The sequence below is a fragment of the Aythya ferina genome (assembly GCF_964211825.1).
Source record: "Aythya ferina genome assembly, chromosome: 7".
In the NCBI taxonomy this organism is placed as follows: domain Eukaryota; kingdom Metazoa; phylum Chordata; class Aves; order Anseriformes; family Anatidae; genus Aythya; species Aythya ferina.
The window spans coordinates 24,812,899-24,840,889 of NC_140302.1; the positions used below are offsets into that span (position 1 = coordinate 24,812,899).

At 42.3% G+C, this 27,991-nt stretch overlaps 2 protein-coding genes across 5 annotated transcripts; one reads left to right on the plus strand and one right to left on the minus strand.

Annotated features, from left to right (window-relative positions):
• Positions 1 to 128: 128 nt before the first annotated feature.
• Positions 129 to 3,517, minus strand: ATP5MK (ATP synthase membrane subunit k). Of its 3 annotated transcripts, none has more exons than XM_084526291.1 (5): positions 3,409 to 3,471; positions 2,775 to 2,811; positions 1,676 to 1,773; positions 1,488 to 1,583; positions 129 to 604 (listed from the first exon to the last, which is right to left on the minus strand). In XM_084526291.1, exons 3-4 carry the CDS (start codon positions 1,760 to 1,762, stop codon positions 1,491 to 1,493), a joined length of 180 nt encoding a protein of 59 aa, XP_084382417.1. In that variant the 5' UTR covers positions 1,763 to 1,773; positions 2,775 to 2,811; positions 3,409 to 3,471; the 3' UTR covers positions 129 to 604; positions 1,488 to 1,490. The 3 variants fall into 3 exon arrangements, with proteins under 3 accessions (XP_084382417.1, XP_084382415.1, XP_084382416.1); XM_084526289.1 differs by having other exon boundaries at positions 2,771 to 2,811; positions 3,409 to 3,465; XM_084526290.1 differs by lacking the exon at positions 2,775 to 2,811 and having other exon boundaries at positions 3,409 to 3,517.
• Positions 3,490 to 27,894, plus strand: PDCD11 (programmed cell death 11). 2 transcript variants are annotated; one of them, XM_084526275.1, is made up of 36 exons: positions 3,490 to 3,548; positions 4,437 to 4,554; positions 5,104 to 5,235; positions 5,414 to 5,581; positions 6,460 to 6,621; positions 7,286 to 7,409; positions 7,771 to 7,952; positions 8,482 to 8,589; positions 9,073 to 9,279; positions 9,616 to 9,740; positions 10,350 to 10,410; positions 10,783 to 10,929; positions 11,057 to 11,308; positions 11,597 to 11,740; positions 12,371 to 12,571; positions 13,161 to 13,331; positions 13,709 to 13,928; positions 15,268 to 15,417; positions 16,464 to 16,579; positions 17,086 to 17,606; positions 18,093 to 18,155; positions 18,618 to 18,714; positions 19,215 to 19,304; positions 19,627 to 19,729; positions 20,278 to 20,455; positions 21,158 to 21,214; positions 21,804 to 21,926; positions 22,209 to 22,331; positions 22,552 to 22,756; positions 23,110 to 23,232; positions 23,567 to 23,713; positions 24,699 to 24,949; positions 25,580 to 25,748; positions 26,017 to 26,170; positions 26,680 to 26,845; positions 27,468 to 27,894. In XM_084526275.1, the coding sequence occupies exons 1-36, from the start codon at positions 3,523 to 3,525 to the stop codon at positions 27,637 to 27,639; spliced, it is 5,556 nt and encodes a 1,851-aa protein (XP_084382401.1). In that variant the 5' UTR covers positions 3,490 to 3,522; the 3' UTR covers positions 27,640 to 27,894. The 2 variants fall into 2 exon arrangements, with proteins under 2 accessions (XP_084382401.1, XP_084382402.1); XM_084526276.1 differs by having other exon boundaries at positions 3,494 to 3,616.
• Positions 27,895 to 27,991: the final 97 nt, after the last annotated feature.

Here is a 27,991-nt window from a genome sequence, read left to right on the forward strand (position 1 = left end):
TCAAATCCCATTTATACACTTTAAGGAAAAAAAACATATATACTAGGATTGGATCAGTCTATGTTGCGAGGTTTTCACTCAAAAAGGCTCTACGTAAAACACGGGCAACAGAGGCAGAAGCCATTCTGCTATTTTGCACTGTATTAACATTATTGGAAAAACAATGGTTTTCATGGAAGCCACTAGCTGGGAACACAAAAAACGGAAGCAACTGGGACAAGCAAGAATCTGCAGACCATGTGTGCCACCTACCATAACACTTGGAAGCGCAGAGATGCTCTGCTCATCTGTAAGCTATGTGCTTGGTGATATGGTCATGATGCTGAGGTCTTTCCTAAGACTACCAGTGTAAGACTAAGACTACCAGGTGCTCATTTTGGGATGTGTTATAACAGCAAAAGAGTTAAAATAGTCACAAAAAGAATCAGGTATTCCATCTCCACTACAAATAACTACTTTTGATAGAGGAAAAAAAAGGTACATTTCCGCTTTGTTTTACCATTTCATATTTTCAATAAAGTAATTGTTTATATTTTATTAGCCAGAATAGGACATCAGCTTCCATTACATTGAAACAGAACGAAGGTTCAGACGTGCCAGCAACCTGCCAAGAGAAAAGAGGTCAGACATAGTACCGCCATGCAAGGCTTGCTAACTGAGCATCACCCCTTTCCCAAGCCCAAACACTTTTCCATAACAGCAGGCAAATTTCAACACATACACAAAGAAACGGCTGATGCCCCTTTTACATAAAGCAGTGAGAATAATCAGAAGCTTATTGCTTTCTGCCCCGTTTGCAGCCTATGAGGACAACTCATTGTTTTTTTTCCCCAAATGCCATTTCAGTGGATATGTATCTGAAAGTAGACTACAGACTTTTGAAACACTTGGTTTTTGCTATGTAAGAACAAGCTCAAAAACTTTCATATTGTACTTGCGTATCCAGGTTTGCAAGGTATATATAGTTTCATTGTATAGTGCTTCTTTACTCCATTCAAAGAGAGGTTTTAACAGAATGCATTGGTCTCTTCCTGGAATTCTCTAATACAATTAAGTCTTTAAGTATTACTTTATTATTTCCATATCCAACAAAGCATCAGTTATCCCCATTCTTACAGTAAAAGTAAGAATCTGAGGCACCTACTACTTGCAGGCAATCCCTGATACACCTGATACAACATCTATCCTTTCCTCCTTCCTCGCTTACCCTTCCTCCCTGCGTGAGGTCCCTAACCCTGTTTGCCATGCTAGAACAGAAAGAATACTGATAACCCTTAATTTCTGTATACCCCTATAACAACCTACTTCATTTAGAATGCCCCAAAATACAATGATGCTATAGTTTAGTTGAGATTTAAAACTGTAAGTTCACATGCCTGTGTTTCTCCCTCTAGTTATGTTTGTTACTACCAACTTCTCCTTTGTTACTCTTTCTTCCTGGGCTGGCACTGAATCATTTTGGCTCTGGAAGAACATCTGCCACTTACCATTTACTTATCTGCCACAGCAGGAGTCTTCTTTTTAGATCTAAGCTTGAAATATAAGATGAGCATTGCAACGCCTGTGTATGTCGCTATAACGTACTGAAAAACATAATAGTTATGGTTACTTTCAATCTAAAACTCAGAAAACACCATTAGACTAGCCCACAAAAGTTAATTGATGCAATACGTACATTCCTCCTGCCCACCATGGTATAGGAATTGAAGTACTTCTGAAATCCAGTGAACTGGTGTTGAGATCCCGAGTCATGGCCAGCCATGGTTGCTCGTCCTAATAAGCAATATAGGAAAGTTAGCAAGTTTTACGGTCAGTTGGACAAGATCAATACAAAAATCAAACAGATCTCTACACTGTGCTTAACGCTTCCATTGGCAGCTATTGAATCTGCTTTCAATGTGCCTTTCAAACACACTGGACGTACACAAGGAGCAGGCGCATTGTGAACACTGTATCTTAAAGTACAGTATAGATGGCACAAAAGCAGACAAGGAGCTCCGAATGGGAGAACACTTCAGATTTTCAGAGTTCATTCATATCCAAAAGCTTGGTGACGTGATTCACGCTAGACCACTGCTCCATTTTGAGATTCAAAATGCAGTGTTGCAACTGTCATGCTGTATTAGAGTACAAGTGTTTCAACAATAAAATTTGCCCTACTCCCAGCTGCACATTTCTATTGTGTCTTATTTGCCTACCCCTTTATTCGTAGATCTGGCTAAAAAATAGATGTATTTTTTACTTAGCTTTCAGCTATATCAGCAAGCCAATTAAGCCAACTACAAAACCTCAGAAGTACTTTCACAGGTGCAGCAAAACCATTAAATACATGAGGGCATACCTTTGCCTTTTGTCTGCATCTAGATGAAAGTTTCAGACCTACTTTAAGAAGTCAATCAACACACAAGCCTGGCGTGCATACAGTGACATACTTGCAGAATCAGTGAATGGTTGAGGCTGGCCCCTCTGGAGATGCCAAAACCCAACCCCAACCTGCTCAAAGGGTCAGCTACAGCAGGTTGCTTGCGAACTTCCCAGTTAGGTTTTGAGCATCTCTGGAGACAGAGCCTCCACAAATACCCTGGGGAATCTGTTCCAGTATTTGATCATCCTTATGACAAAAAAAATAGTATTCTTTTCAATGTTTAGAGGGTAATGATTTTTTAAGGGTATGCTTTTTGTATGCTTAAGGAAGATTTATAATTAGGACAAATGTTTATTGTTTACTTTCTAACTCAGCTCAAAGGAAGCACACATGCCACAGGGTTACCTGCCTGATTATGCAGAGATGCTGTCGCCACCAGTACCCTGCTAAAAGAGGGATACAAAAAACTGCTGCAGCTGGCTCTGTGTTCATTAACACATTCTTTATGCCAACCTGATCCAACATCCCTGCTGCATAATCAGGTATGCTTGCCTGCAGCTCGGTTAATTATGAAACAGCAAAGAAAACTCACAGAAACAGCCCCTTAACCTCGAAATATTCGCAGTGGATGACTCGGAAAGCCAAAACCATCTATTTTTTTAAGCCAAACCGACTCGGATCCCTGCAAAAACCACCGTGCCCTTCCCAGGGCGGCTCAGAGCGCGGCCCCCACAGCACAGCCCGGCCTTTGGGAACAGCCCGGTGCCCTTGACGGGGACAGCCCGGCCCCCACCGACCCCTCACGGAGCCGGCCCCGCTTGGCAGCCTCAGAGGAGCGCGGCTGACCGGGGGAACGCTCCCGGCATCGGGGAGGCACCACCACGGCGGCCGAAGGTCGCGGGCACCTCAGGGACCACCCGAGGCCGAGCACCTCACCCAGCCGCAATCCCTCCAAGCATCACGAAGCCGGGAGAAGGAGGCAGCGACCCCCGCCCGCCGCCCTCTCACCGAGCCCCCCCCTCACCCCGCGGCCGCCCCGCTACCTGGGCCGCCGCCGCGCTCTGCCCTTCCTCAGCGCCCTCCCACAAAATGGCGGCGGCTTCCTGCCCCTCTCCCCGCTTCCGGCGCCGGGCTGAACGCGTGTGGTGGGGCCGGGCATGGCGGCGGCCGCCGGTGACGGGAGGTGAGGGAGAGGTGCGGGTACGGCTCGGTGCTGGTCGCCCGGTGCGGGCTCTAAGGGAGCGTGCTGTGGTGAGTTGTGGTGTTACTCCGCGATTTTGAGGTTAAAGGGGGTTTGCGTGTCTCGCGGAATGCTTTAAGTTTGGGTACTCGGTGCTGTAATGGTGATTTTTTGTGAGGGTGGTGTTGGGCAAAGTAATAAAACGTGAGTCGGGACAGTAAGCAAAGCGATCTTTATTTCTTAAGATCCAGTGAGGTTAAGTACGTTTATTAAATATGTATAGAAGTAAGCTTATAGATCGTCCTAAAGGTGCTTAAAATTATATTAACCGTTGAGCATGGTATAAAAAAAAATGCAATCTAAACTTCCCGCTTAAATCCAGATTTACTGCTTAAATCCAAACTTATTTATCGCTAAAATCCAAACTTTCTATGTGATGACTCGTGCTGGTAGTTGTATCTCGTCTGCTGATTGCAGCAAAGATTTGTTCAGGAAACTTACATGGTTAGAGCATTTTTTCTTACACTTTTAACCATTCCTCTAAGAATATTGTTCTAAAAATGGTGCTTCTAAGCATCTTAAACGCCTGATGCTTCAGTTTTGTAGAATTGGGAGGTAAGTAAGAAGTGTTTGGGATGCACGTGTTCAGGTGGCCCCTTGCAATACTTCTGGTGTACTCAACATCGGATATTCCATGTTTCTATGATAGTCAGATGTTAAATACATTCACACCTGAGTGGCTTCTTTTTTCCTTACTGACTAACTCAAAAGCAGTCATCTGTTTTCTTGCTTAGTTTTTGGGTAATTCACACTTACACCTCTTCAGCATGCTTGTGAGGAACAAATTTAAGAGCTATGTGTTTATCTTCTATTTTGTCTTTTGTCCTATAGAAGCGCAAGCATGGCATCCATAGAAGAAAACTTCCCCCGAGGGGGCGTCCAGAAAAAACCCACAGAGAAAACGGGAAAAGCACCCAAACCAATGACAGAACAGGACAACTTGTTTGACGTACGTTGTTTTTGTGTTCTTGACTAACTCTCCTCAGAGCTCAGAAAATTACTTGTGATCCTTCTTATCCCTTGGTTCTATAGTAGACTAAAGGGACTTCCAGAAAGAGATAACTGCTGCATTCCTGTTGCATCTAGTATTCTAAAGGTGTGATACTTGTTGAATAGTATGACAAAAAGTTCAATCAAAATTATTGTTCAGAATTTAGCTTTTAAATATTCCACAAGCATCTGATCCTGAGGTACTAAGAATCATATAATAGTTTGGATTGGAAGAGACAGTAGATATAGAGTAAGTTTGGTCTTTCTCCTTCTGTGCAGTGAAGTGTGGTGCAGTTCACTTTTGCCACTTCTTTCTGCTCCCAAAATTCACAGTCTCAGCCCAAAAGGAGATATTTTGGAGGACTTGCATTTAGATGTATCAGCAAGCTCATTTCCTCTTTTTCTCTGATCTAGCATTTTCCTCTAACATTATTCCTGGCAGTGGAGTCTTGCCTTACCACAGTGTTCATTTTCTCTACTTTTGTTGTTTTTGTCTCTGCTAAATTAGGTTCGCCATGAAGAACAATCCCAGAAAAGAAAAAGGAATCAGGAGGATCTCGGAAAGCGGAAAAAGTTCAAGGCAGACAGAAAAGCTGGTGCTAAAGACAAGCCTATGAATATTGAACCACTCACATTTGAGGTTTGTGGATAAATGTTCTATTCTGTGCATCTCTTCTCTCTTAGACTTGTTAAAAAAACATGCTTTCCCTCATTAAATCTGTAAAATACAACAGTAGTTCAGGACAGAAGTGTGTCTACCGCACTGCTATTCACTGACTTGCCAAGATACCCACTGTGTACTATTTTTGTTTTCCCAGCACCTTTGTGAGGGGATGCTGCTACTTGGTTGTATCAAAGAGGTCAGTGACTTTGAGCTCGTCATCAGCTTGCCCAATGGACTTATAGGATTTGTGCCAGTCACACAGATCAGCGATGCCTACAGCAAAATGCTGAGCAAGCAGGTGGCCCAAGGGGAAGTCCTGGAGGTGAGACTTCGGGTCAGGGCTGTGATTTGTGTCCAGGAAGTATTAATAATACCCCAGAATCAACACTGAGACCTTGCTTAGGACCTTGGTTCCTGGTGTCTCACTGGCTGACTTCAGTTTGATTGTCTATGATGGCTTAGTCTTGGTTAAATAGTTCATGAAGTTCATAGACGGCACATTGAGGTTGGAGAGATTTGTACTTTTTGCTGCTGTAGCTAAATACTGACCCTTGGCTGTATGTGGTTAAGGGAGGAAGTTATCAAAGTGTTCAGAAGATGATCTGAGGATGCAAATGCCTTTCAGAGGACTTGGTGAATAGTGTGGTCCTTACAATTTCATTGTGTTTCTGTATGCAATGCATTGCTGCATAACGCTAATGTAGGCTGACTGTGGACCCAACTTTCCAAAACAGCCTTTGCTATTTCCTGATATTGCTGATTGCTGAAAAGAAAGAGGATGGGGTAAAATGTTACCGTGTCTCTGCTATCAGCACTCCATAGATTCTCTGAACTTGTGGCATGTGGGACATGCAAGGTGCTAGCCTTTCAGTGGTGATGTTTTCCTGTGCTAAAGAGGGTGGTGAGGTGAGGGTCTCTGGCTTGGTGCTGAGCTGCAACCTTCTAACTCCATCCTGCATAGGATTCCTTTTTTAAGCAAAGCTTACCAGACTTGCTAATGTGAGGGTTCATCCCTGCCTCTATATTGAGATTTTGATGTTTGTGGTATTTCCTGCCTTTTATTGTAGTCTTGGTGGAGAGCAAGTGTTTTCCGATAGGATTTTGGTTTCTAAAGCTACTTCAGTAACAAATTCTGGCCTTCTTGTGTGATGTAATATTGTTGGATTTATATGCGTTCTTACTTCTATGATCATCTTGCAGGACTTGCATTCTCTCTTGGACATGTATTCTCCAGGGATGCTGGTCAGATGCATTGTGACCAGTGTTGAGAAAAGTGCTGATGGACGTCGGAGTATCAAGTTGTCAATCAACCCCAAAAATGTCAATAAGGGTCTGAATGCTTCAGCACTAACATCAGGCATGGTAAGTTCTGGGTCTGTCGCAGCCTCTCTAGGCTTTGGAGGTGCCTCTTGAACAGTGCGTGGCAGGGGGGTAATGCTTCAGTTTGTCCTTGCATGGTATCAGAGCAGAACACGGAGCTGCTGCTACCAGTGGAATAGACCTGGGAGGAGAGGGCAATATTGGTTCTTGGCTACTGGCCTGAAGGGTGTCACGCGTGAAATCCGTTCACCTGATTATTCACCTGATACTGTTTGAATTTGGAAAAATTATTTTATTACTTCTTTCCACATAGGATTCTTTGTTATTTATGCAGAGATCAGTATTTACCAACCTGTCTTGCAGAGGTGTTTTGTTTGTTTCCAGCTTTATGGTTGCAGGCATGTGCCTGCAATTAGAGCACCTGTTATTTTTTATCCCACTTCTTTTTTTTTTTTTTTTAACCAGTGGGTTTTTAACTCAGTACATGCATAGCTAGACAAGGGTACAGTTGAGACCTTGCTGTCAGATGAGCTTGCAAGTAGGAAGGAATGTTATATTCCTTCTGCTCTCCAAAATTCTGTTCTCTGTGCTTCTGTTGTCTGTACCAAGTGAGTACGCAGGTGGTAAATCTCTCACTAGATGTGTATTCTGTGCCGACTCAGCTGTTTCTTCACATTACTGAACTGCAGTGCTTTCCTCCCAACAGCTGCTCTCAGGCTTTGTGTCTAGTGCAGAAGACCATGGCTACCTCATTGATATCGGAGTCAATGGGACTCATGCTTTTCTGCCTCGCCAGAAAGCCCAAAATTACATCAAAGCAGTCAAGAGAGGTAAGTAGTAGTACAAGAGGAGCTTCTGGGGTTAAAATGGATGTAGAGAAGTCCAGAGATTAAAGCTTGTTATAGCTGTTGTGTTAGTGCACCTTAGTGTCATGGTGGAGTCTTTGAGTTGTTGAAAACAGCATGTTTTTGGCTGGTGGACAGGAAACTGTTAGGTTTCAACCTGTTTTCTGCCAGACCGTGTTTCTGCTCCAGGCCCACCCATCTTTGCTGGCAATAGACTTCGACTGAAAGGAGTTCAAACTTCTTAACAATAAAAGCAGCTCTGAAAAAGCTTTGGAGAAAACTGTAGGCAGAAGACGATCCCTTAGTGTTCCTGGAGGGGTTTATATGCTGTGGCTTGTGTTTGTAGGGCCTGACTTGAAAATAGGTCAGAACCTGAACTGTGTCATCGAGCAAGTAAAGAATGAGGGAAGAATTGTCCGTTTGTCTGTTGATCGATCAGAGGTTGCTGCATCCCTTGCAACAGAGCAACAGAACTGGACGCTCTCTAATTTACTGCCAGGGCTGGTGGTGAAAGCTAAAGTGCAGAAGGTAAGCTCTGTTTTTGTTGGTGTTCTCTTTAGTTTTTGAGCCTTCCTGAAGATAGATGAAGATGGAGGTTTTGTACTCTGGAAAACTTAGTTTGGGCTCAATTCCATAAGAAAGGCAAACACTTTTTTCAGCTAGGCACTCCCGCTGGGTCCACCTAAGGTCTGATCTTTGCTATGGTTCTGATGCTATGAGTGTAAAGGCTTCAGCCTGGAGATGGTGATGAACCTTAGAGTAGAACAGATTCCATTTTATGCTTCTATGGTCTTTGCCTAGTATTCAACACTGTAGCAGTAGTCTTCAGAATAAATGTGATATTAGCGAAAAACTAAAGGATTACTTTTACAAATTAATACAGAAAACAAAGTTGTTAGGAGTTTTCCTGTCTCTTGATGTGCTTCTTGTTTAGCACTTATGGTGGCTTTTTGTGAAGTGTGTGAACTGCACTCACTTTCTGAGCTACGTGAAAACCAATCAACTTATTTTTCTTTTTTCTTGACATCTTTGTGTGTAATTTCTTTCCCCTCTCTAGGTAGATCCACTGGGGATCAGTCTGACCTTTCTGTCTTCCTTCACTGGCATTGTGGATTTCATGCATGTGGACCCAGATAAATCCATGAACTATTCTCCAAATCAAGTGGTAAGGAGAAAGTGAAACACAAATAGAATTGGTATGTTGCTTACAACATCCTTCCCCAAAATGCTGCTGGAGAAGATAATGGATATTTTTCAGTGGAATCATCTCTGAAATCTTAGTGATGATAGTTGTCTTCTTTATTTGAATTACCATCATGGCTACTTTAGAGCTGTAAAAAGCAAAGCCATTCCAGGGGTAATGGAAGACTTGTTTTCGAAGCATGAGAGACTTGCAGATGGTGGCAAATGACTTGTGCAGTTGTTTCCCTCATTGCATTGATACCAAACTAGCCCATAAACAGATGGAAGCAAAAACCTCTTGATCTGTAAGCTGTAAAAACTGAGATGATTGTTTTGGTAGCAATATGGGAAAGTGTTCCTGTGAGCAGAGTTCAGGCATCAAGCAGGTCTAAAAAAGCCATGAATTGTATGACTTTCTTCTGTTTTGTATGTGAACTGGTATTTAACAAACATTACCTTCTCCTAGGTGAAAGCCTGTATCCTCTCTGTTCATCCCACCGCCAAGGTGGTGCGGCTCACTCTGCGGCAGTCGTTCCTCAATCCTGGAGGATCCCCAAACCAACTCTCCAATGATCGCATAGGAGCAGTGGTGGAGGAGTCAACGGTGAAGGCTTTCTACAAGCAGTTTGGTGCCATCTTTGAGCTTGATGATGGCACTCATGCATTCGCACGGGTAAGTACCGGGGCAGGGAGGGAACTCCTTCATAGATACCAGCTTCTTGGAAAGAAAGCTAGGACAAGGTTTTACTTCCTCCCTTTAATGTTCTTAGTGAGACTAAAACAACAAAATCTGTAAGGTGTTGACTAAATCTAGCCTCTCCTATTTGGGTTGGAGCGTAGCTGAGTTGTTCAAGGACTGATGGAACCTGTTGCACAAAGAGTATGTTAGAAAAAAATATTTTTGTCAGCTGCTACTACTTCAGTGTAAGGTCTTCCTTAAGTTTATTTGTAAGTGCTTCCTTTTCCAGACACTAAATTGCTATTTGTTTTTTTTTTTTTTTTTTTCTAGTTGAAACATCTGTCGAAAAACAGAAAATCCTTTAAACCTGCAGCATTTAAGGCAGGATGTAAACATAAATGTCGTATCATTGACTACAGCCTGATGGACGAGATGTGTATTTTATCTCTGAAGTAGTAAGTGCCATAGACTCTTCTAAGAAATTGATTGATGAATTAGAGGGGTTTGGTCAGCATGGAAGATACTACATTGCTTTGCTGAACTGGAACTTGCCATTTGTTTTTTGTGGCCTCTATCTGTATTGTCTCATGTCAGGTTGTCTAGATACCTCATGTATCCTACCCTAGCCATAGGGTCACCACCTGTATGGTTGGTGGGCTGAGGCTGAAAGAATTTTACTGAGATCGTGTCAGAAGATTGACTGAACAGGAAACGGAATGTTGTTCTTCCAAGTCCCAGTCCATTTTGCTCCTCTATCTTAGTGTTTCCATCTGTAGCTTTAAGTAGTGAAGACAATGGGGTTCCCCTTACTTGGAGCCATGCGTAGTGGCTGTCACCTGGAATGGAACCTGGTAAACCTCCCTAAACTTTGTCCAGAGAGCTGTGCTGGGAGTAAAACACAGAATTGCTGCTGGCAGTAAAACACAGAAATCTGGTGTTGTAAAGTGCTGGGTATGCATGGGATAATGGGTATTTGGGACACGGTGTAAAGGGGATTGTTTCTCTTATCCTGGGTTCTCTTCAAGTTGACTGACTGGTTGTCTCTTACTGTGTCTCTTTCCTAGTCAAGTTATTGGAGCTCGTTTTCTGCAGTACCAGGATATTCACACAGGGGATGTGGTGCAGGTGAGCTCCTGGGGGACTGACACTATGACGCAGTAATTAAAGAACTGATCTAGCTAATATGCATTTCTTCTGCTTGATGTGTGTATTCAACTTCTGATTCAGACTAGTGATGGGAAAGCGAGAAGGAAGACCTTTCCTTGTAGGATTTACAGAGGTAGCCTACGTTTAGGGAAGATAGGTTGTAAAATAAACTTATACAATATGTAACGGTTAATAGGTCAGATTAATTAGGTGTAGTGTGGGTTACACTAAGATTTTACACTGTCAAATTTCATGATGGGATGTGGTACAGTGTCTTGGCTGTTTCCTGTCTATGCACAGTCTGCTGTTCTTGTGGAATGTACTGATCCTTTTCTATCCCTTGGGTTCTAGGGCAGAGTGTTGGCTCTGAAACCTATTGGGATGCAGGTGAAAGTGACTGATGGAATTAAAGGGCTTGTGCCATCCTTGCATCTTGCTGATGTAATCCTGAAGCAGCCTGAGAAGAAGTACAACATAGGAGATGAAGTCAAGTGTCGGGTGAGAGCTGCCAGAAAGGGTCTTCAGCTGCTTTAAATTGCCATATTTTGTTCTGAAAATAGCAGCTGTATAGATTAGACAATGGCAAATACATTTTTTTAAACACTTTTGTACTCTACTCTTGTAGGTGCTAGAGTGCAATCCTGCAGAAAAGAAGCTATTCCTTACTCTAAAGAAAACTCTTATTCAATCAAAACTTCCAATCCTCTCCAAATATGAAGATGCAGAACCAGGTCTGATCACACATGGCTTTGTGGTGTGTGCAAGGGAATTTGGCTGCATTGTGAAGTTCTACAATGATGTCAAAGGTCTGGTACCAAAGAATGAGTTGAGCGCAGAGCCCATATCTTGTCCTGATAAAGTCTTCCAGGAAGGCCAGGTAATTAACGTATCTATGCCATGTCTTGTAAATGAATGTAAAAGAGAAATCTGTAGTTGAGTCAGCTGTAATGTGAATTTTCTCCGGAGGAGTCAACTGCATCAAGAGATATTCATCTTTCACTTCAAGTAATAGTTTCATCTGTTTAAATGGAGCATGTGAAAGGGACAACTCTGTGTATTTCAGAGCTGTGGGTTTTTTTTTTTTTGTGTTTTCTCATCTCATTTTGTAGGTGTTAGTACACTGAGGAGGCCTATTTAAATGTTTGTTTTATCTTTTTTGTTTCAGGTTGTTAAAGTAATGGTTTTAAAGTGTGAGCCCGAGCAGGAAAGGCTCTTGCTGTCCTTCAAGTTATCAAGCATGTCTGCACCTGAGGGCAAAAGTGAACATACTCCAAAGAAGAAACAGGAAGTGAAATATCAAATAGGAGAGGTATTGAATTAAATGACTGTTCCTCTTTTTGTCTCTTTCTAATTGTTTTACCAAAAAATTTGTATTGCTTTGAGCATCTCTGCTTCAAGAAAAGCTGTTGGAGAGCAGGAACTAGCTCTAAGTGTGCATTTCTTATTGTGTGGCCAGATCAAAAACAAGATCTATGTTGTCAGGATAAAGGAGTCCCAGGACAGTCTTATAGGAGTTACTAATTAACGCTTCTATTCCAAGGTGATCTTTCTTCTGGATGCTGCTGAGTGGTGTTCATTCCAAAAGCAGCTGCTTATGCTCCCTGGAAAAAGATAACTTCAGTGAAATGTTTTGAAATGTCCTTTCCTTCCTTCTTGTCTTTGGAATGAACAGTTTCCAACACCCTGCACCCTTCAGCCTTCAAATTGAAAGTTATAACCAAAAGAATGTTTCTAGCATTTGGCTTCTCTAGGAGCTGAGAATTACTCTTATTTTACTGTGTTTGCATGCTTCTGAGGCTAAGCCCTGTTTTCATCAGATTTTTCCTTATATAGCTGGGAAGCTGTGTCAGAGCCCCTGGAGCACAGCATTTGGTAACCTGTGCATTCTTAAAAGGCACTTTGGGTTTTATACCATTTTATTCTTTTTTTGTTTTTCCAGATGGTTGATGTGAAAGTCTTGAAGAAGAAAGAGAATGGGCTAGAGGTTTCTATCTTAGAAGATGAAGGCAATGTGATAGCCTCTCTTCCCACAGTGTACCTCTCTGACTTTGTTGCTAACTGCAAGCTCCTGTGGCATTGTCTTCAAGAGGGAGATGTCTTGCCCAGAGTTATGTGCCTAAGCGACAAGGGGGACCGTATTGTATCCTTTGGCATCTCCACCAGTCAAATGTAGAGGGTGGAAGAGAAGAAAGGGGTGGGGGAAAGGAAAGAAGTGTGTGTGTGTGTGTGTGTTTGTCAGGAATCCAGAGTATCTGCAACAAACTAGTTAATGTGTTGGAGTGTAAGTGTCTGTCACGTTATCTGTGTTTCAGAGAGTCACTATAATTTGTTTGTGTTAAGTGAAGCTCGGCTGCTGCTTAGCATTCCACTAAGACCAGCACTTGGTTGCGAAATCACTGAGCTTCCCAACCAGCTTCTGGGCATCAGCATTGATCAAATCACAACCATAGCAAAAAAATTGCTCCTGTTATAGCAGAAAGGCAGAACTGAAATATTAAGAAATTTTCACTTCAGCTGGTGTGAAACATACATCTTTAATGCTGAGGAGCTTAAGAGACATTGATTGCTAAATTTTAGTGTAGGGGCAGCAAGATTGTAACTGAAACTGTAGCATTACTGCCTAATCTTCCAAAAGTGCTGTAGATCAGTGGCTAGCAGAACCAAGAGATTTGACTGGCATCAGGCTCCTTTCATTTGTCTTTTCCCAGTTTTCCTAGCTGTTTGTTCAGATCTTGTGCAGGAAGTCTGCGGTGATTTCTGCTGTACAGGAGGAGCAAGTCGTGAGAAATTTCTCTGAAATCCAGCCTGGGATGCTGTTGACTGGTTACGTGAGGAATGTTATGCACTTTGGAGTGTTTGTGGAGTTTCCTTTTGGTGTGACAGGACTGGCACCCAAAGTGGTAAGTCATGCATTCACTTGTCTTTGGAAAACAGCATGTATAATCAGCAAAAAAAAGGTTGAAATGTTTTTTAAGCAAGGTTGGTGGGAACAGTAGTGTTGGGGGGGTCCTGCATTTATACAGCTTCCCTCAGTGGGATAAAAACACTTTTAATCATGTGTCTTTATTCACTTCCAAAGTGAAGAAAAGGACTTCATTTAATCAGGGATTTCATGTGATGTTTCATGTGACTTCAGTAATTCATTTTAATTGACAGCTTTCTCTTAATTTGGTTAATTTCTTGTGTTTTCATGAAAACCCTTCTCAAGAGCCCTGCAGGTGGCTGATAATTAGCATCTGTGCTCAACAATCCTTACCCCTTTGTTTTCTCTGCACAGAGCATGAGTGACAAGTTTGTGACAGACACCAAGGACCATTTTGTGGTGGGACAGACTGTGATCGCGAAGGTGATGAGCACTGATGAGGAGAAGCAGCGCGTGCTCCTTAATCTGAAGGTGTCAGAGTGCAGCTCAGGCAATCCAGCTGCAGAGAGCTTTTCACTACTGAATCAATATTTCAAGGAGGTGAAGGAAATCAGGAACTTATTGAAAAGAAGAGGTAAAAGATTGCACGTGTTCTGCCAAAAGCGATCATATCCCAAAAATGGGTTTCCAGAGGTACAAAAAGGGACAACTGTTTTCCTTTTAAATGAAAGAGAGCTCAGTTGAAGCAGAGACTTGGCTTTCAAGAACAGTTGATTAGTAAAAGGATGTATGTGTAGTGTCTGCTATTGACAAGAAGGCTTTTTGGAACTACAGCTGGAACAAGCCAAAGCATCTGCTCTTTTCACTGAAGTCTGCTAGGTTTCTGGCATTGGTTTGAGGTTAAAACTTAAAGAATTAAAAGTAAGAGAATAAGTGGATGAAGTGTGGGGGAGATGCAATGGAACCAGTAGATGGGTACCTCAAAATATCGGTGAAGTTAAAAATGAGAGAGAACAGGGTGAGATTAGATGGTCTGTGGACCAAAGCCTTTCTGCAGGAGACCATTTTTCAGTGTGAATATTTGTAATTGCTTTATGAACCAGTCTAAAAGTTAAGAAACTGAGGCAGTAACATTTCTAACTTCATCTAACATTTTAACTGGCAGTGAAGGACCCTAGCATTCTTTCTAATGGATAATTAAGAACTGTTCCTACTATTCTTATGATGTAGAAATCCATGTTTGTGCACACTGTAATCATTAACTTGTTTTTTTTATTACTGATATAGGTGCATGGAATGCCTGATTTTTTTTCACGGAGAGGTTTTTTAAACTGTTCTGAGTCTTAGCTAGGATCTGCTCAACTGGAAGCTATAGTGTTGCCTCAACTAGCTTCAGCACTAGGATAACTATGCTGGCACTCAAATTTTGTGACAGCCCAAACCTAGTACTCATAGGAGTTTGTGCAAGTGGATTTTTCTACTTGTATTACAGGTTTGCTGAAGAAGTCCTTCAGCAAATGTTTTCTAAAATGGAGTTTTATTACTATTGGGAATACTGGATATCTCACTTTTTTAAAATCAAATTCTGACTGCCTTTTTAGGGTCCCTATATGCAGTAATGTTTCATGTTTTGTTTCCTATGATTGTGAAGTGATGGATCTGTTTTGTGTTTTTAAGTATTAATTCCTGTTTGCTTTCACCTTTTACTATATTCAGTGCTGTGTGCTACTCTTCCTAGAGAGAATGTTTTCCAGTATAACAGTTATCCAGTCACAAATGTTTCTACTTAGATTAAGTCATAGAACTTCCTTCTTTGTATCTTTACAGATTCAGGGGCCTAAACTGTGTTTTCCTTGATAGATGTGGATGTGAATGCTTGTTCATGTTCTCTTGGGAAAATGTGAAAACTTTATTATGCTAAGAAATGGCACGGGTAAAACTAACTTGTCAAACCTCTTCCCTTTTTCTAAAAGAGTCTGGCATAGCCCGAAGCCTTTGTGAATTGATGCCTGGGAAGGAGCTGCAGCTGGTTGTGCAGGATGTGAAGGAGGATGGCTCAGCACTGTTCAGTGGCAGCTGTGTGAAAGGCTTGACTGTAACAGCCACTCGCTATCATTTGGGAGGTAGGGCATCTTTTATTTGACTACATGCTTTGGCTTTTGCTCTTGTAGTGTGAAACCTCCATCACGAAATTAATTCTGATGAGGAATCAACACAGGAGGAATCTGCTCAGAGTAGGGACAGGCTCAAAGAGGTAGTTCAGTTTTCTGATGTCTCGCTGATCCATTTGCATCATTTGGAATGCATTGCTTAAGCCTCCCTGTGCCACTGTTAACTAGTTTGTAAGACAGACCTAATCCTGCCTCATATCTCAAGCATCTTGTAAGATTTAGTTAGTGCTTTGAAGTCTTTGTCTATGTACATAGACAAAGTATAGAGATAAATACTCATACAAGCCCATACAAGCCCCAGCTTACTGTCTTTTTTTTTTTACTTTCTCTGGAAGTGTGTTCTTTGGACTATTCTCCATATGAAATTGCTGTTAATTTTTCTTCTAAATCGATGTAAATTTAAAATAGGGCTGCAATTTCAGTATTTTGTGATTCAGTGATTAAAGCAGTGAAATGGCCTATTACACAGAACCCAACAAACACATGCAGAGATAATGAATAAATCAATTAAACCAATCTCAAGTGTTAAGTTCAGCAGGAGTGGAAACCCAGCATTTCTACATTCAGAAGAGTGTTTGCTTCATCCGCAGCAAATAGGCTTTTTTCTACAAAAGTTGTAATCTCTTGCAAAACCTGTCTTACTTTGAATTTGTGTTTAGTCAGTCTCTTGTCAGTGTTATTCAGAGCTGCATCTTTTGTAAAAGTCAATTTAGTTCTTCCATAAAAGTATGGGACTCATTTTTCCAAATAAAAAAATGTTTTTTTTTCCTCCTTACCATTAACGTTGGAAGAATCTGTTCTCTTCTTAACTTAGTACGAGATATATAATACATCTAACTTAGCTCAAGTAACTTAGTTAAAATTAGCAACTAAGCAGTCTCTTTACCGCTGAAGTTCTTAAGAATTAAACCTGAACCACTTACCTGTCATGTGCCACTAGCTCAGTAGCTCGAAATTCTTCACTGTCATCATGATGTAATCTTTGTTCTAATTTGTAGATAAAAGTATTGCTCCTGGTGAGAAGACAAAGGGATTGGTTCTTCATGTGGATGCCCTCACATCCAAGGTGTATGTTTCTCTTCGAGAAGAACTGTTAAAGCAAAGACCCAAGCAAGTATGTGTTCAGTTCTAAGACCTGAGTGTTTCTGTTCACGTGTCCAAGTCCGGTGGGTGAATTTTGAAGGAGTGGGCTGTTTCCTTCTTCAGAGCTTTAGACCTCTTTATGGCCTCTCGGTACTTAAAGTTGTTTTTACAAAAAAGTTCAAGAGCCACTCTTTGCTCAATCAGATAATGATGGGACAAGGAGGAATGTTTTTAAACTAAAAGAGGGGCGATTTAGATTAGAGATTAGGAGGAAATTCTTCAGTCAGAGGGTGGTGAGAAACTGGAGCAGGTTGCCCAGAGAGGTTGTGGATGCCCTGTCTGTGGAGGTGGTGTTCAAGACCAGGTTAGATGAGTCCCTGAGCAACCTGATCTAGTGGATGTCATCCTTGTCTGTGGCAGGGGGGTTGGAACTAGATGTTTTTTAAAAGTCCCTCCAAATTCAAGCCATTCTATGAGGTAGAGCGAAGGGGATCAGAATCTCAGCTGAGGGAAGTCACTCTCTCCTTTTCTGTCTAGCAACTCACAGAGAACTCCCAGCACTCTGCCATTGTGCAGCACATAGCAGAAGAGTTTGCCATCGTGTCTCTGGAAACAGGCCAGCTGGCAGCTATCCCCATAGCCTCTCACTTCAATGATACCTTCCGCTTCGACTCAGAAAAACTGAAGGTGGGACAGACAATCTATGTAACCCTAAAAATGGTGAAGGTGAATGACCATGGAGTTGTGTTAGCAGTACAAGACCCAGCAAAGAAGAATGTTTTTGTAAGGGTCCGGAAAGAATCCGAGACAACTTTAGAAGAGATGCTTGCTGCTGCTGTGACACACTCTCTTTCTGTGGGGGATATCGTCACTGGTACTGTTAAATCCGTCAAACCAACCCATGTCACAGTTGCTATTGATGACAAGTTGACAGGTTCAATCCATGCATCCCGGATTCTGGATGAAGTGCCCATAGACTCTTTTCCAACACACACTCTGAAAGCTGGACAGAAGGTGACTGCCCGGGTCATTGGAGGCAGAGATGTGAATACTCACAGGTGGGAATATAAGCATATAATACTGCTTTTTGGGAAATGTGAGAAGTTGCACAGTCACTTAATTCAAATTATCTAGGCTGTTATGTCTGTCACCAGATGCTGTTGCAGCTACCATTGCTGGAGTAGTTGAGACCTTGAGAAAATCTGCTCCTTTGTTGTATTCCAAATCCATGTTTTGGTGAATTAACTCTCTCTACCTATGTCGGTGTATTTATCTGGAGTGTAGATTAGACATATTTCTTGCAATCTTTTATGGTTCAGTGGAAACCTCAAATGCAAGCGGAATCTGTCTCCAGACAGTCAATTTGCTGAAGTACTTTGGATACCTAAATTACCACTGAAATAGTGCTAGGAAGGGCTAAAACAGGAAGGCTTGGTAGTTCTAGGGAAGTTTCACTGTTTTTTTTGTCAATGCAGAGGGATTACATGTGGCTGGGGGCTGGTGAGGTCATGAGAAGAAACTTTGATCATCTTCCTGTTCTTTAGGTATCTGCCCATCACCCATCCACACTTCACACGGTCTATTCCGGAGCTCAGCATTCGACCAAGGTAAGTGTTGGTCTTTGAGTTGGTTGCAAATGTTTCACAGACCTTGTATCCATGTAGCTTCCCTGACTTCTTACTTATGGTCAGCTCCTTCATAAAAGGGAGTAACGAGTTGCAGGTGTAGCAAGGCCTCATGCTCCTTCTTCTACCCTAACTTGGATGTGGGTACTGTTACAGATCACAGTGCCCTCAGCACATGACTTTCTTTGAAAATCCTTTTGGCTTGAGGTGCTGCCAGTCTGGACCCTGGAATGTCCCTTCATGTTGGCAGGATTCCTTCTTAAACCCAGGGAAGGATTAATTCTCTGTGGAAGGATGCAGCAGGGGAGGGGATGGGGATATATATCCCAAACACATTGTCACAGTAGCATTAACTCATTGCAGTCTCCTGGGTTTCTAATTTCTGTCTGTATTGCTAGGACCAAATATTCTTCTTAATGTCCTCTTTCTTTCTATTGCAAACAGTGAAATAGAAGGGGAAGCTGAAACAATGAAAGATGGCACCCTCAAGAAACCTGGACTCTACAGTGTTGGACAGACAGTCACCTGTTTTGTGAAGAAGGTGAGGTCAGAGGATTCCTAAAATGTGTGCTGGGGGAGACAGCAATTGAAGGTGACCCCACAGGCTTTAGCTTAAACCTGTAAACAAACTACCAATTCTTCATTAACCATGAGAGTGGCCCATGCAAAGCGCAGCCTCTTATAGGGAGAATAGAGGAAAGGCACATTTTCTATTCTTCAAGCTGATGGAAACTCTTAGATGTACATCTACTGTCAACAAACAGGCTTCCCACCCTGTGCTCTAGCAAAATGGCTTTGAGATATCATGTATGCCACGTGCACCAAATATGGGCATTGTAGATCCCCTCTGTGTGCTCGCCTGTGAATCACAGAAGCATTATACGCACAAGAATAGAACTGAAATCACTGTTTTTGCCTGGTGTAAGAGCAGAGGCTGTAGTGATCATTTCTCGCCTTAAAAATTAGAGAGTCTACTGAGGAAGAGTTTTTTCCACAAGGTCTTACACTGTTTTTCTTTTTGTCTGTCTTGTGTCTTCTCAGTACAACGTCCTCAAAAATTGGCTGGAGGTAGAAGTCACCCCTGATATTCGAGGAAGAGTCCCTCATCTGATGCTGTCTCAGAGCACCAAGGTAAGAGGTGATTATAGGTAAACTACACACGTTTTTCTATGCGTGTGGCTGCAAGTAATGGCCAGAGACACTTTGACATCCATGTGAACTCAAGCCTAGTGCTCTGCTCTAGGCATCATGCCCTTCACTGATAAGCAAATACTGTGCCTGGAGCTAGTTCAGTCCAGGATAACAGAGCCATTGTAGGAAGGCTGAGCTATCTGTCAAGGGTACACATCTAAGATACATTTAGAAAGCGTAAAGCTTTGTGGGAGAGTATAGCAGTCAGCGTTGTGCAATGCTCCTCTTCTAGTAATAAGCTGAGGTCTGTTTTTCCTTTCAGGTCTTAAAACATCCAGAAAAGAACTTCAAAAATGGACAAGCCTTGTCTGCTACAGTGACTGGAACAGGTGTCACCGAAACAAACCTCTTCTTGTCACTCATAGGTATGGTGACAAGTAGTCATACCTATAGTGACTATAGGTATAGCAGGAGCTGCCTGCATATGATCCTTTTCTTAGAGGAGAGTCTGCACTGACCTCTCCAGGGAAGCTATTGCACTCCAGAGCCAAGCTGTACCTCTTGTAGGACAGAACTAATGCCTGGGACACTCACCCAGGTGTAGCAGTGTGTAAGGTGATAGAGCTAGAGCTCAGACCTTTAGTCTAAAGAATTGCTTGCCTACTGTCTCAGACTGAAGTCTTTCTTTGAGCCTTTATGAATATATTACCTTCTGATCTCAAACATAAGGTAGAACATTTATCAGTTATCCTGTATCTTAGAACTGTACAATTAAGGAACTTCTGTGCTATCAAGGCAAATGTTACTGTAAACAACACACAGACTGTACCTTGCCAAAAGCTTGTGGGTTTGATATGTGACTAAGTAACTAAAATCAACAAAATCAGCTTCATTGGCTCAGTATCTTTGTTGCCTTGGTTGCGTGCTTTTGGGGTGTTATGAAGCCTTCTCCCTCCTTTGATTTTTTTTCCAGGAATTCCGTCACTGCAACAGGGTACCATCACTGTAGGTGTGATAGCAAAGATGATTCCTCACGTTGGTTTGACCGTCACACTGCCAGGTGGGAAGACTGGCAAAGTCAGTATCTTTCACCTGAGTGATAAGTACACAGAGAATCCTCTGAGTGACTTCAAAGTTGGCAAGGTTGTCAGGTCAGTAACTTTCTTGTTTCTTCAAGTAGCAAGGCGTAGAAATAAACCCCTCTCTGGTGGCAGTCTTTTCACTGATGTCAGACCTGTAAGGTTCAGCCTTTGGCTATGAAGTAACACTGACTTTCTGGGTCAAATGTATTTCAATCTCAAGAAACTGAGGTTTATGAATGCTAAAGCATAGTGTTGTTTTGCCTCTGGAAGTGAAGGTTATAACCTTTTTAAATGTTTGGCTGAAAAAGCCTTGTACTTTCTTTGTATGAATGCTTATTTTGGCTGCCTTCTTGGGCTGCCTTTTGAGAGAAAATACTCTCTTAGCTAAGGTGCTGTTGGGACTGAGAGATGTCAGTTATCCCAGCTCTGCTGTGGTTCTATTTGGCAAGTCAGCTGTCTTTACATATGTAATGTACACATAATTGCATTTCCCTACTACACAGACTTGATGGGAATGCTGGAGGGTACAACAGACCAAGTTGTTTGGCTGTAGCAATCTCCAATTCTTTTGTACTTGTAATAGAGGTACAACAAGTAGACTTGTTCCAAAAAGCCCTTTACCTGGTGTCATGATCCTTTCTGTCAAGCTGGTTTGTGTGGTTTGTTTCCTCTAGAGCTTTGTTCTGCTGGTGAAAATACCTGTTTTCCACTTGTGGCTTTATTCAGTAGGTATAAAAGCTTTCCGTTTAACCCCCTTACTCTGCCATGCAGGTGTTACATCCTCGCCAACGAGAATGGCAAAATCCAGTTATCTCTTCGGCAATCCAGGTAGGTGTCTTCCCTCCAGACTGTCAATTTCCAGACTGTCTGTGATGAAGAAGATTGTCCAAATGCTACTGGATTTCACTGTTCATTGTAAAGTGTTCAAAAGACAAGGACTAGATTTTATTTTATTTTTTATCTTTAAATGATAAGACTTGTTCCTACAAGAATTATTTTTCTAGTGCATCAACAAGTCTGGAAAGCCCGACACTTAAGGTAGAGCTGATCAAGAGTTTTCAGATAGAATTTTTGTTTTGCATCATTTCTCAACTTGATTTGACAGCATTTCTTGTTGTTGTTTGTGAAGAAACAAAGCTCCTGCAGTGAGTTTGCAATTCAAACACTTTATTTTCAGTGTTCAGCTGAATTTGGACCGTTTTGAGTAAAAAGCAGACTGTCTTAAATGTCCTTTAAAACAGCCTCATGTATTGTCTGCTCTATACAACAAAAATGCATAAATCATGTTGGAATGAAGTATCTTAGAAACAAATGGGGGCTGCTGTTAATACTGATTTATTTTTTTTAATATCCAGAGCAGAATGTGGTATCCCTTGGTGAATGAGTGCTTTACTTTCTAACCTCTCTTTTCCTTTAGACTAAACCCAAGGAACAGCAGCAAAGTGGAGGATCCTGAAATAACATCTACTAAGGATGTTAAAAAAGGCCAGCTAGTAAGAGGCTACGTCAAATCAGTCACTCCATCAGGTGTATTCTTTGGGTGAGTAACAAAAATTATACCGCGAAATAAGGGATCCTGGCAAACTTTGGATATAGAATTCTGGGATTTTGTTTAGGGGAGTGTCTGGTGTAGTTCTGTGTTGCAAAATGGATTTCATCCTGGGAATCAGAATGTCATTGCTTCTTTCTTGAGCCTGGGAAACTAAAGTATGGGAAAAATTTTTGTGCCTGTGTAGAACTGATGGTGCCACAGATACCATCATTGTGATTTTTTTCTCTTCCTCTGCTATGGCCTACTATTTTTTTTTTTTCCTCTTTTCAGCTTGTCTGCATCTCTTCAGGGCCGAATCCTGTTCCAGAACGTTTCCATTTACTATGTACAGAAACACTCCTTATATGAGAAATACCTGCCTGAAGGAAAGTTTCTCACTGCCAAGGTCCTTGGGTAAGTCCGAGGTTCTTGAAAAGGGGTAATCAGTTAGTAGAAGGGAGATGAGGGGGAGAGGTGGGGATGGAAAGAGGGTAATGGTAAATGGTAGGAAGAATTTTTGAAACCAGTTCATGTACTTGCAGTCATTGTAAAGGCTCTTTATTTTTATTTATCTTTCTACTTATTTATTTATTTTGGTTCTCTTTTTCTCACTGTTCCTGGCAATGAACTGAAGTGTAAATAAAAAAGAAAATCACGTTGAGCTGTCTCTCCTGCCTGAAGACACTGGGATGCCAAGTGTCTTGCCTGAATCCCTGGGCTTGCCACGCTATAATGCAGAGGAAGAGAAAAGAGAAGAAGAGAAAAGAGAAGACAAGGAAAAAAGAGAAGAGCGTAAACTGAAGACAAAACGGAGGAGAAAGAGTTCTGAAATTGAGCAGGTACAGGTGTGATTACTCAGGACTTGCTGGAGGGTTTGATTGGTCTAAATAATGTAAGTGACTGGAACTAGCCCCTGGGATCAGGCACAGGAATTCAAATAGGAAAAAAGATTAAATTACATTGGAGATCAGCAAGTTCAGAAACTGATCCTTTTGGGTTGGAATTAACTGAATAAGCAGCCTGACTGTGTTGCCTATGTGACCTGTCCTGTTGGTCTTGCCAGCATATGTAGGTAAGAGTGAGTTTATTCTGTTGTGTCCATCGTATGAGAGCATAGTGTGCATTCAGAATTGTTTTAAATACTTATCTCAGCTGTTGCCCTTCACTCTGGACTTGTTTCCTCTTGTTGCAGGAGGCAAAGCCAAAAAAAAGAAAGGTCTGTCCAACAGATGAAAATGACAGTGGAATTGAGGTATATTACCGGGAAGAGGAGGATGGTGACCAGGAGGAAGAGGCAGCTGAAAATAAATCTAAGGTGAGAAGCTTGGAGGAGAGTATGAGTTGGACATGACTTCGCAGCCCTATTGAGATGTATCAGTTCTGGCTGGGATGACAGTAAGCATCATCCTCCCAGATAGGAGTGATGCAGACTGGTGTTTGTCAGCTGTGAATGGTGCAAGGTGGATAGGGTTTGAGGTACAGCAAAGGTGACCAGAGTTGATGGTTTTCTGATGGGCTGTTTGCAAGCATGAGAAGTCAATAATACTGTCTGAAGAGAAGTCTCAAACAAACAGCATCTGTGTCTGGTCTCTGTTTAAAATAAATAAATAAATAAAAATAATCAGATTTAAAACCTTTCCTCCAAGCAGATAAGGAAACGCGGTGAAGCTCCCAGGCTGCAGGTATCCACAGGCTTCACCTGGGATGAGGACATGAAAGCGGTGGATATGGCTGTACTGAATCAGAAGGAAGAAAGCTCGGAGAGCGAGGAGGAGGAGGAGAATCCACAGTCTAAGGTGCCGTCTGTGTACTAGTACTGCCTGCATAGAAGCCGCCACATGGTGGCCATAATGTGTTGTCTTGATATTTGCATGTCTGTCTGCCCTATAGCAAAGCCTCTTAACCCAAGGGACTATCCCTGACAGCTAATACAGAGCTTCCTTAACTACTCTGACCCCGGGGTTTAGCAGCAGATAATCTTTAAAGCAGAAGAGAAAAGGCCTTATTTTAGTATGGCTGCATCAAAACAGGGTTTCTCCTGTTGGCATACTACAAAATAAAAACAAGTATGTAGGGTCAAACACTTCCATGAAATTAAAATATTTGTATTTGATTTCATCTGTTTTTTACTTTCCTTTAAATTTGGAATATATTCAGAAAAGCGTGGAGATGGAAAAACATTTTCAAATTACAGCTTTCCTAGAAAAAGCACCAAAAATATTCTTCTGTACTGTGATTTTTAACTTTTTTTTTGTTTGTTTAGAATTGTTCTAGTGTGAGCAATCCAACAAAACTGGAAATGAAATCATGAAATGCTCTGTCTGCTTTTCAGGATTTCCCTTCTCCCTCAAAACTCAACTCTGTAGAGGCTGTGTATGGCCAGTGCTTTGCCCAGGGGATAGCTGCCTTGTGTAGAGAACTCTGCCATTTTCTATTCTCAGTCTAGACATCAGTCACCCTAGTGATCCAGCAACGTACCCTAGTCTTGCACAGTTTCTCCCTATGTATTGTGGTTCTCTAGAGTGTAAGGGAGTGGTGAACACTGGCCTAAATAAAGGGTTTAGATGGAAGAATAAAAGCGTGGGTGGTTGTGAAGTGTGAATACTGCAGTTGGGATGCAAGGCTAATGAAGTACTTTTGACTCTCAATGTATTTTGGTAATGAAACCAGATTTCCTGTAGTGCTCTTCCTTTTGGAGGTATGAACTGTACATGTGCAGACTCTGCCTGTTGTCACATGAAGTGTCTGCTCTTCCCCAATCCTCTGTTCTTGCTCTTTTAGCCGAAGAAACAAACAAAGAAGGAGAAGGAGCTGGAGAAGCAGAAAAAGGAGAAAGAGCTTTGCAAATTAGAGGCAGCTCTGATGGATCCTAGCCGTCAGCCCCAGTCAGCAGATGATTTTGACCGCCTGGTGCTGAGCAGTCCTGACAGCTCCATCCTCTGGCTGCAGTACATGGCTTTCCACCTCCAGGCTACTGAGATTGAGAAGGCCAGAGCTGTGGCAGAGAGAGCGCTTAAAACAATTTGCTTCAGGTAAGAATGGGGTTCTGCCTTTCTTTGCCCCACAGGATAATGGTGGGTTCATGGTGATGGGAGAAGAATCTTGGTAGCACCGTTGGTGCGTGTGCATATGAAGTGGAAAAGTCTAAGTGAGCTCAAAAGGATTAAATGGTGGCAATTGTGAGCTGGCCCTTTGAAGGTCTGGCTTGAGTCACCACACTTGGCCTGCAGCTGGCTTGCTGCAGCTTGTGGTCACAGTAACTCCCCAGGGTATCACATGGGCTTACCTCTGAGCAGTCGGAAGGGTTGGGAAGAGCAAAGCACTGTCAGTAATGTCCTTAAATGAAAACATGGAATAAACTGTGAAGCTGTCGTTGCCCTTTTCATAGGGCTACACCCTTGGGTATTAAAGCATCTCCGCAGCATGATTAAGTATATTGTGCTTTCCTGAATCACCTTTGTGGTTTTTAATTATAAACAACAGTGATCAAAAGTTCTAGTGTCAACTGCTGTGCTCTGTTCCAGGAGTGCTGTTTCAGTGAAGGGGTATGCTCCCCTCCCTTGTCTCAGTAACAGGCTACAAGTCAGCGAGTCTTTAGGTGGTTTGCAAAAAGCTGATGAAGGCTGGTAAAAGCCTAAATGTTCTTGTTTGTCTGCTTCAAGGGAAGAACAAGAGAAGCTGAACGTCTGGGTTGCTCTGCTGAACTTAGAGAACATGTATGGTACTGAGGAGACACTGATGAAGGTCTTTGAGAGAGCTGTTCAATACAATGAGCCTCTGAAAGTCTTCCAGCATTTGTGTGACATCTATGCCAATTCTGAGAAGTACAAGGTAAGATAGTGCAAGCAGGTCCCAGGCAAGTATCCCATTCAGTCACGCCATTAAGCTACCAGTCCTGGCTCTGTAAGCTTCCAGGTGCCAGGCATTAGGCCCATCCTGTTCCTAACAGGGATTAACAGTTATGGTTGGTGGCAGAAAAGGAACTACTGATACTTGCCTCTCACAGATGTTCGGAGATGCCTGGGTTGGGAGCACGAGTTTTAGAGCTGCAAGGCTTTATTATGAATCTGTGTGATCTAATCCAACTTTGTCCTTCCAGCAAGCAGAAGAATTGTACCACACAATGCTGAGGCGTTTCCGTCAGGAGAAATCAGTGTGGCTGAAATACGCCTCTTTCCTCCTGAAGCAAGGCCAGACTGAGGCTACACACAGGCTTTTGGAACGTGCTCTCAAGGCTCTGCCCACTAAAGAACGTAAGCACTCTTCCATATCCATAATTCGGACTATGCGTTGATGGGTCTCCAGTATTTTTGCAATATTGCTGAGCAAAATTTCCAATACTGCTTTGCAATATGTCTGTGATAGTGTAATAATTGAAAACTGCAGCCAGTGGGTGCTGAACATGGTGCCCTTCACTGTAAGAGGAGGGAAAATGTCAACCTGGATATCAAGACTATACATTATATATAAAGCAACCAAAGCCAAGAGAACTTCTGAGTCTTGCAGACATCAAGATTAATTTGAATATACATAGAAACTTCTGTCATCCACGGAGAGCTGAAATGGGAAGTGAACTGTGACCCTTCCTCCACTGTGATCTTCCACCTTGGACCAGAACTGCTTTACAAAAAGTCATTTGTCTCTGGGTAGAGATTGGTGCTGTCTCTGTTGCTTGCCTGTTCTGCATAATTATAACTCATTTGTGCCTCGTCATAGGGAAGAGGGCTGCTGTGATCCTCTAACATGTCATTGCTTGTTCTAGATGTGGATGTTATTTCAAGGTTTGCACAACTGGAGTTCCGTTTTGGGGACACAGAGCATGCCAAAGCCCTCTTTGATAGCACCCTCAACAGCTACCCCAAGCGGACAGACATCTGGTCAATCTACATGGACATCATGATCAAACATGGCAGCCAGAAGGAAGTGCGGTGAGTTGTGCTACAGCAGGCTGGGGACGGGCAGAGTGTGGTGTTTAGAGTTATATTTTAAAAGAGTAGAGGTGCTTTGCAGCATGGTGATGTTGAGGGCCTCCCAGAGCAAAGGTGGATTTGTATCAAGAAAAAAGAAAATGAAAGAAAACTGGGGCGTGTGGAAAGGCTTGCCTTCCCCAGGACTGGGGTGACTGCAAGGAGATCTACAAGGCATAGGAGGATTGATTTGTAAGGAGTGCATGACAAAAACTAGAGGACTTGTACTGAGGTTCATCCCTTCCATGTTTTGTAACATAAAACTGAGGAGAACGGTCACTTTTTGACAAGAGTTGACAGAAGGAAGTTCTATTTCCTACACTATAGATCCAGCTGTGGCCACTATATGAATGTAGGGTCCAGTACAATGACTGGATCATAGCTTAAGCTGACCGGTGATGTTAGAGTTCTGCAAGCAAACAGAAGGCTTCTACCTTAAGGTTTTCACCAGTTCTCATGAATCTTTCAAGCAGCTGATTGAATGTCTCCCCTGAGTGTCTGCACTTTGTTCAAATGCAGGTGCAGGGCTTGTGTTGAGTGCTGTCACCAACATAGTGACCTGAATCACTTTGATTTTTTGCAGGGACATCTTTGAGAAGGTCATACACCTGAACCTGGCACCAAAGAAGATGAAATTCTTCTTTAAACGCTACCTGGATTATGAGAAGAAATATGGCACAGAAGAAACTATCTTGGCTGTTAAAACAGCTGCGCTAGAGTATGTAGAGGCAAAGAGTTCCCTTGCTGACGCCTAAATACAGTACAAGTAAAAGCAGAGAGGCTCGGCTCTCCATGTGAAGTGGGAACTGAGAGGTGTGGAGTTCCACTGTGGATGTCCATGGACAGTGGATTTCTGGACAGTATTGATCTATGACCAAACCAAACTGAAAGATCAAACAGTCTAAGGAAAAGATGTGATGAATGTTTGCAGCTTTGTCTGGATGTTACAAATCTGTGTCTCTTGATGACTTTGAAGACAGTTTTTTAAGTAGAGACTGTTTTATAACCAATAGTGTTGGTGCCTTTATCCTTGTTCTTGTAACTCTCTGGTAAGATGGGTATGTGATCATCCACATATTTTATAGATGGAGAGCTGAAGGTGAGGGG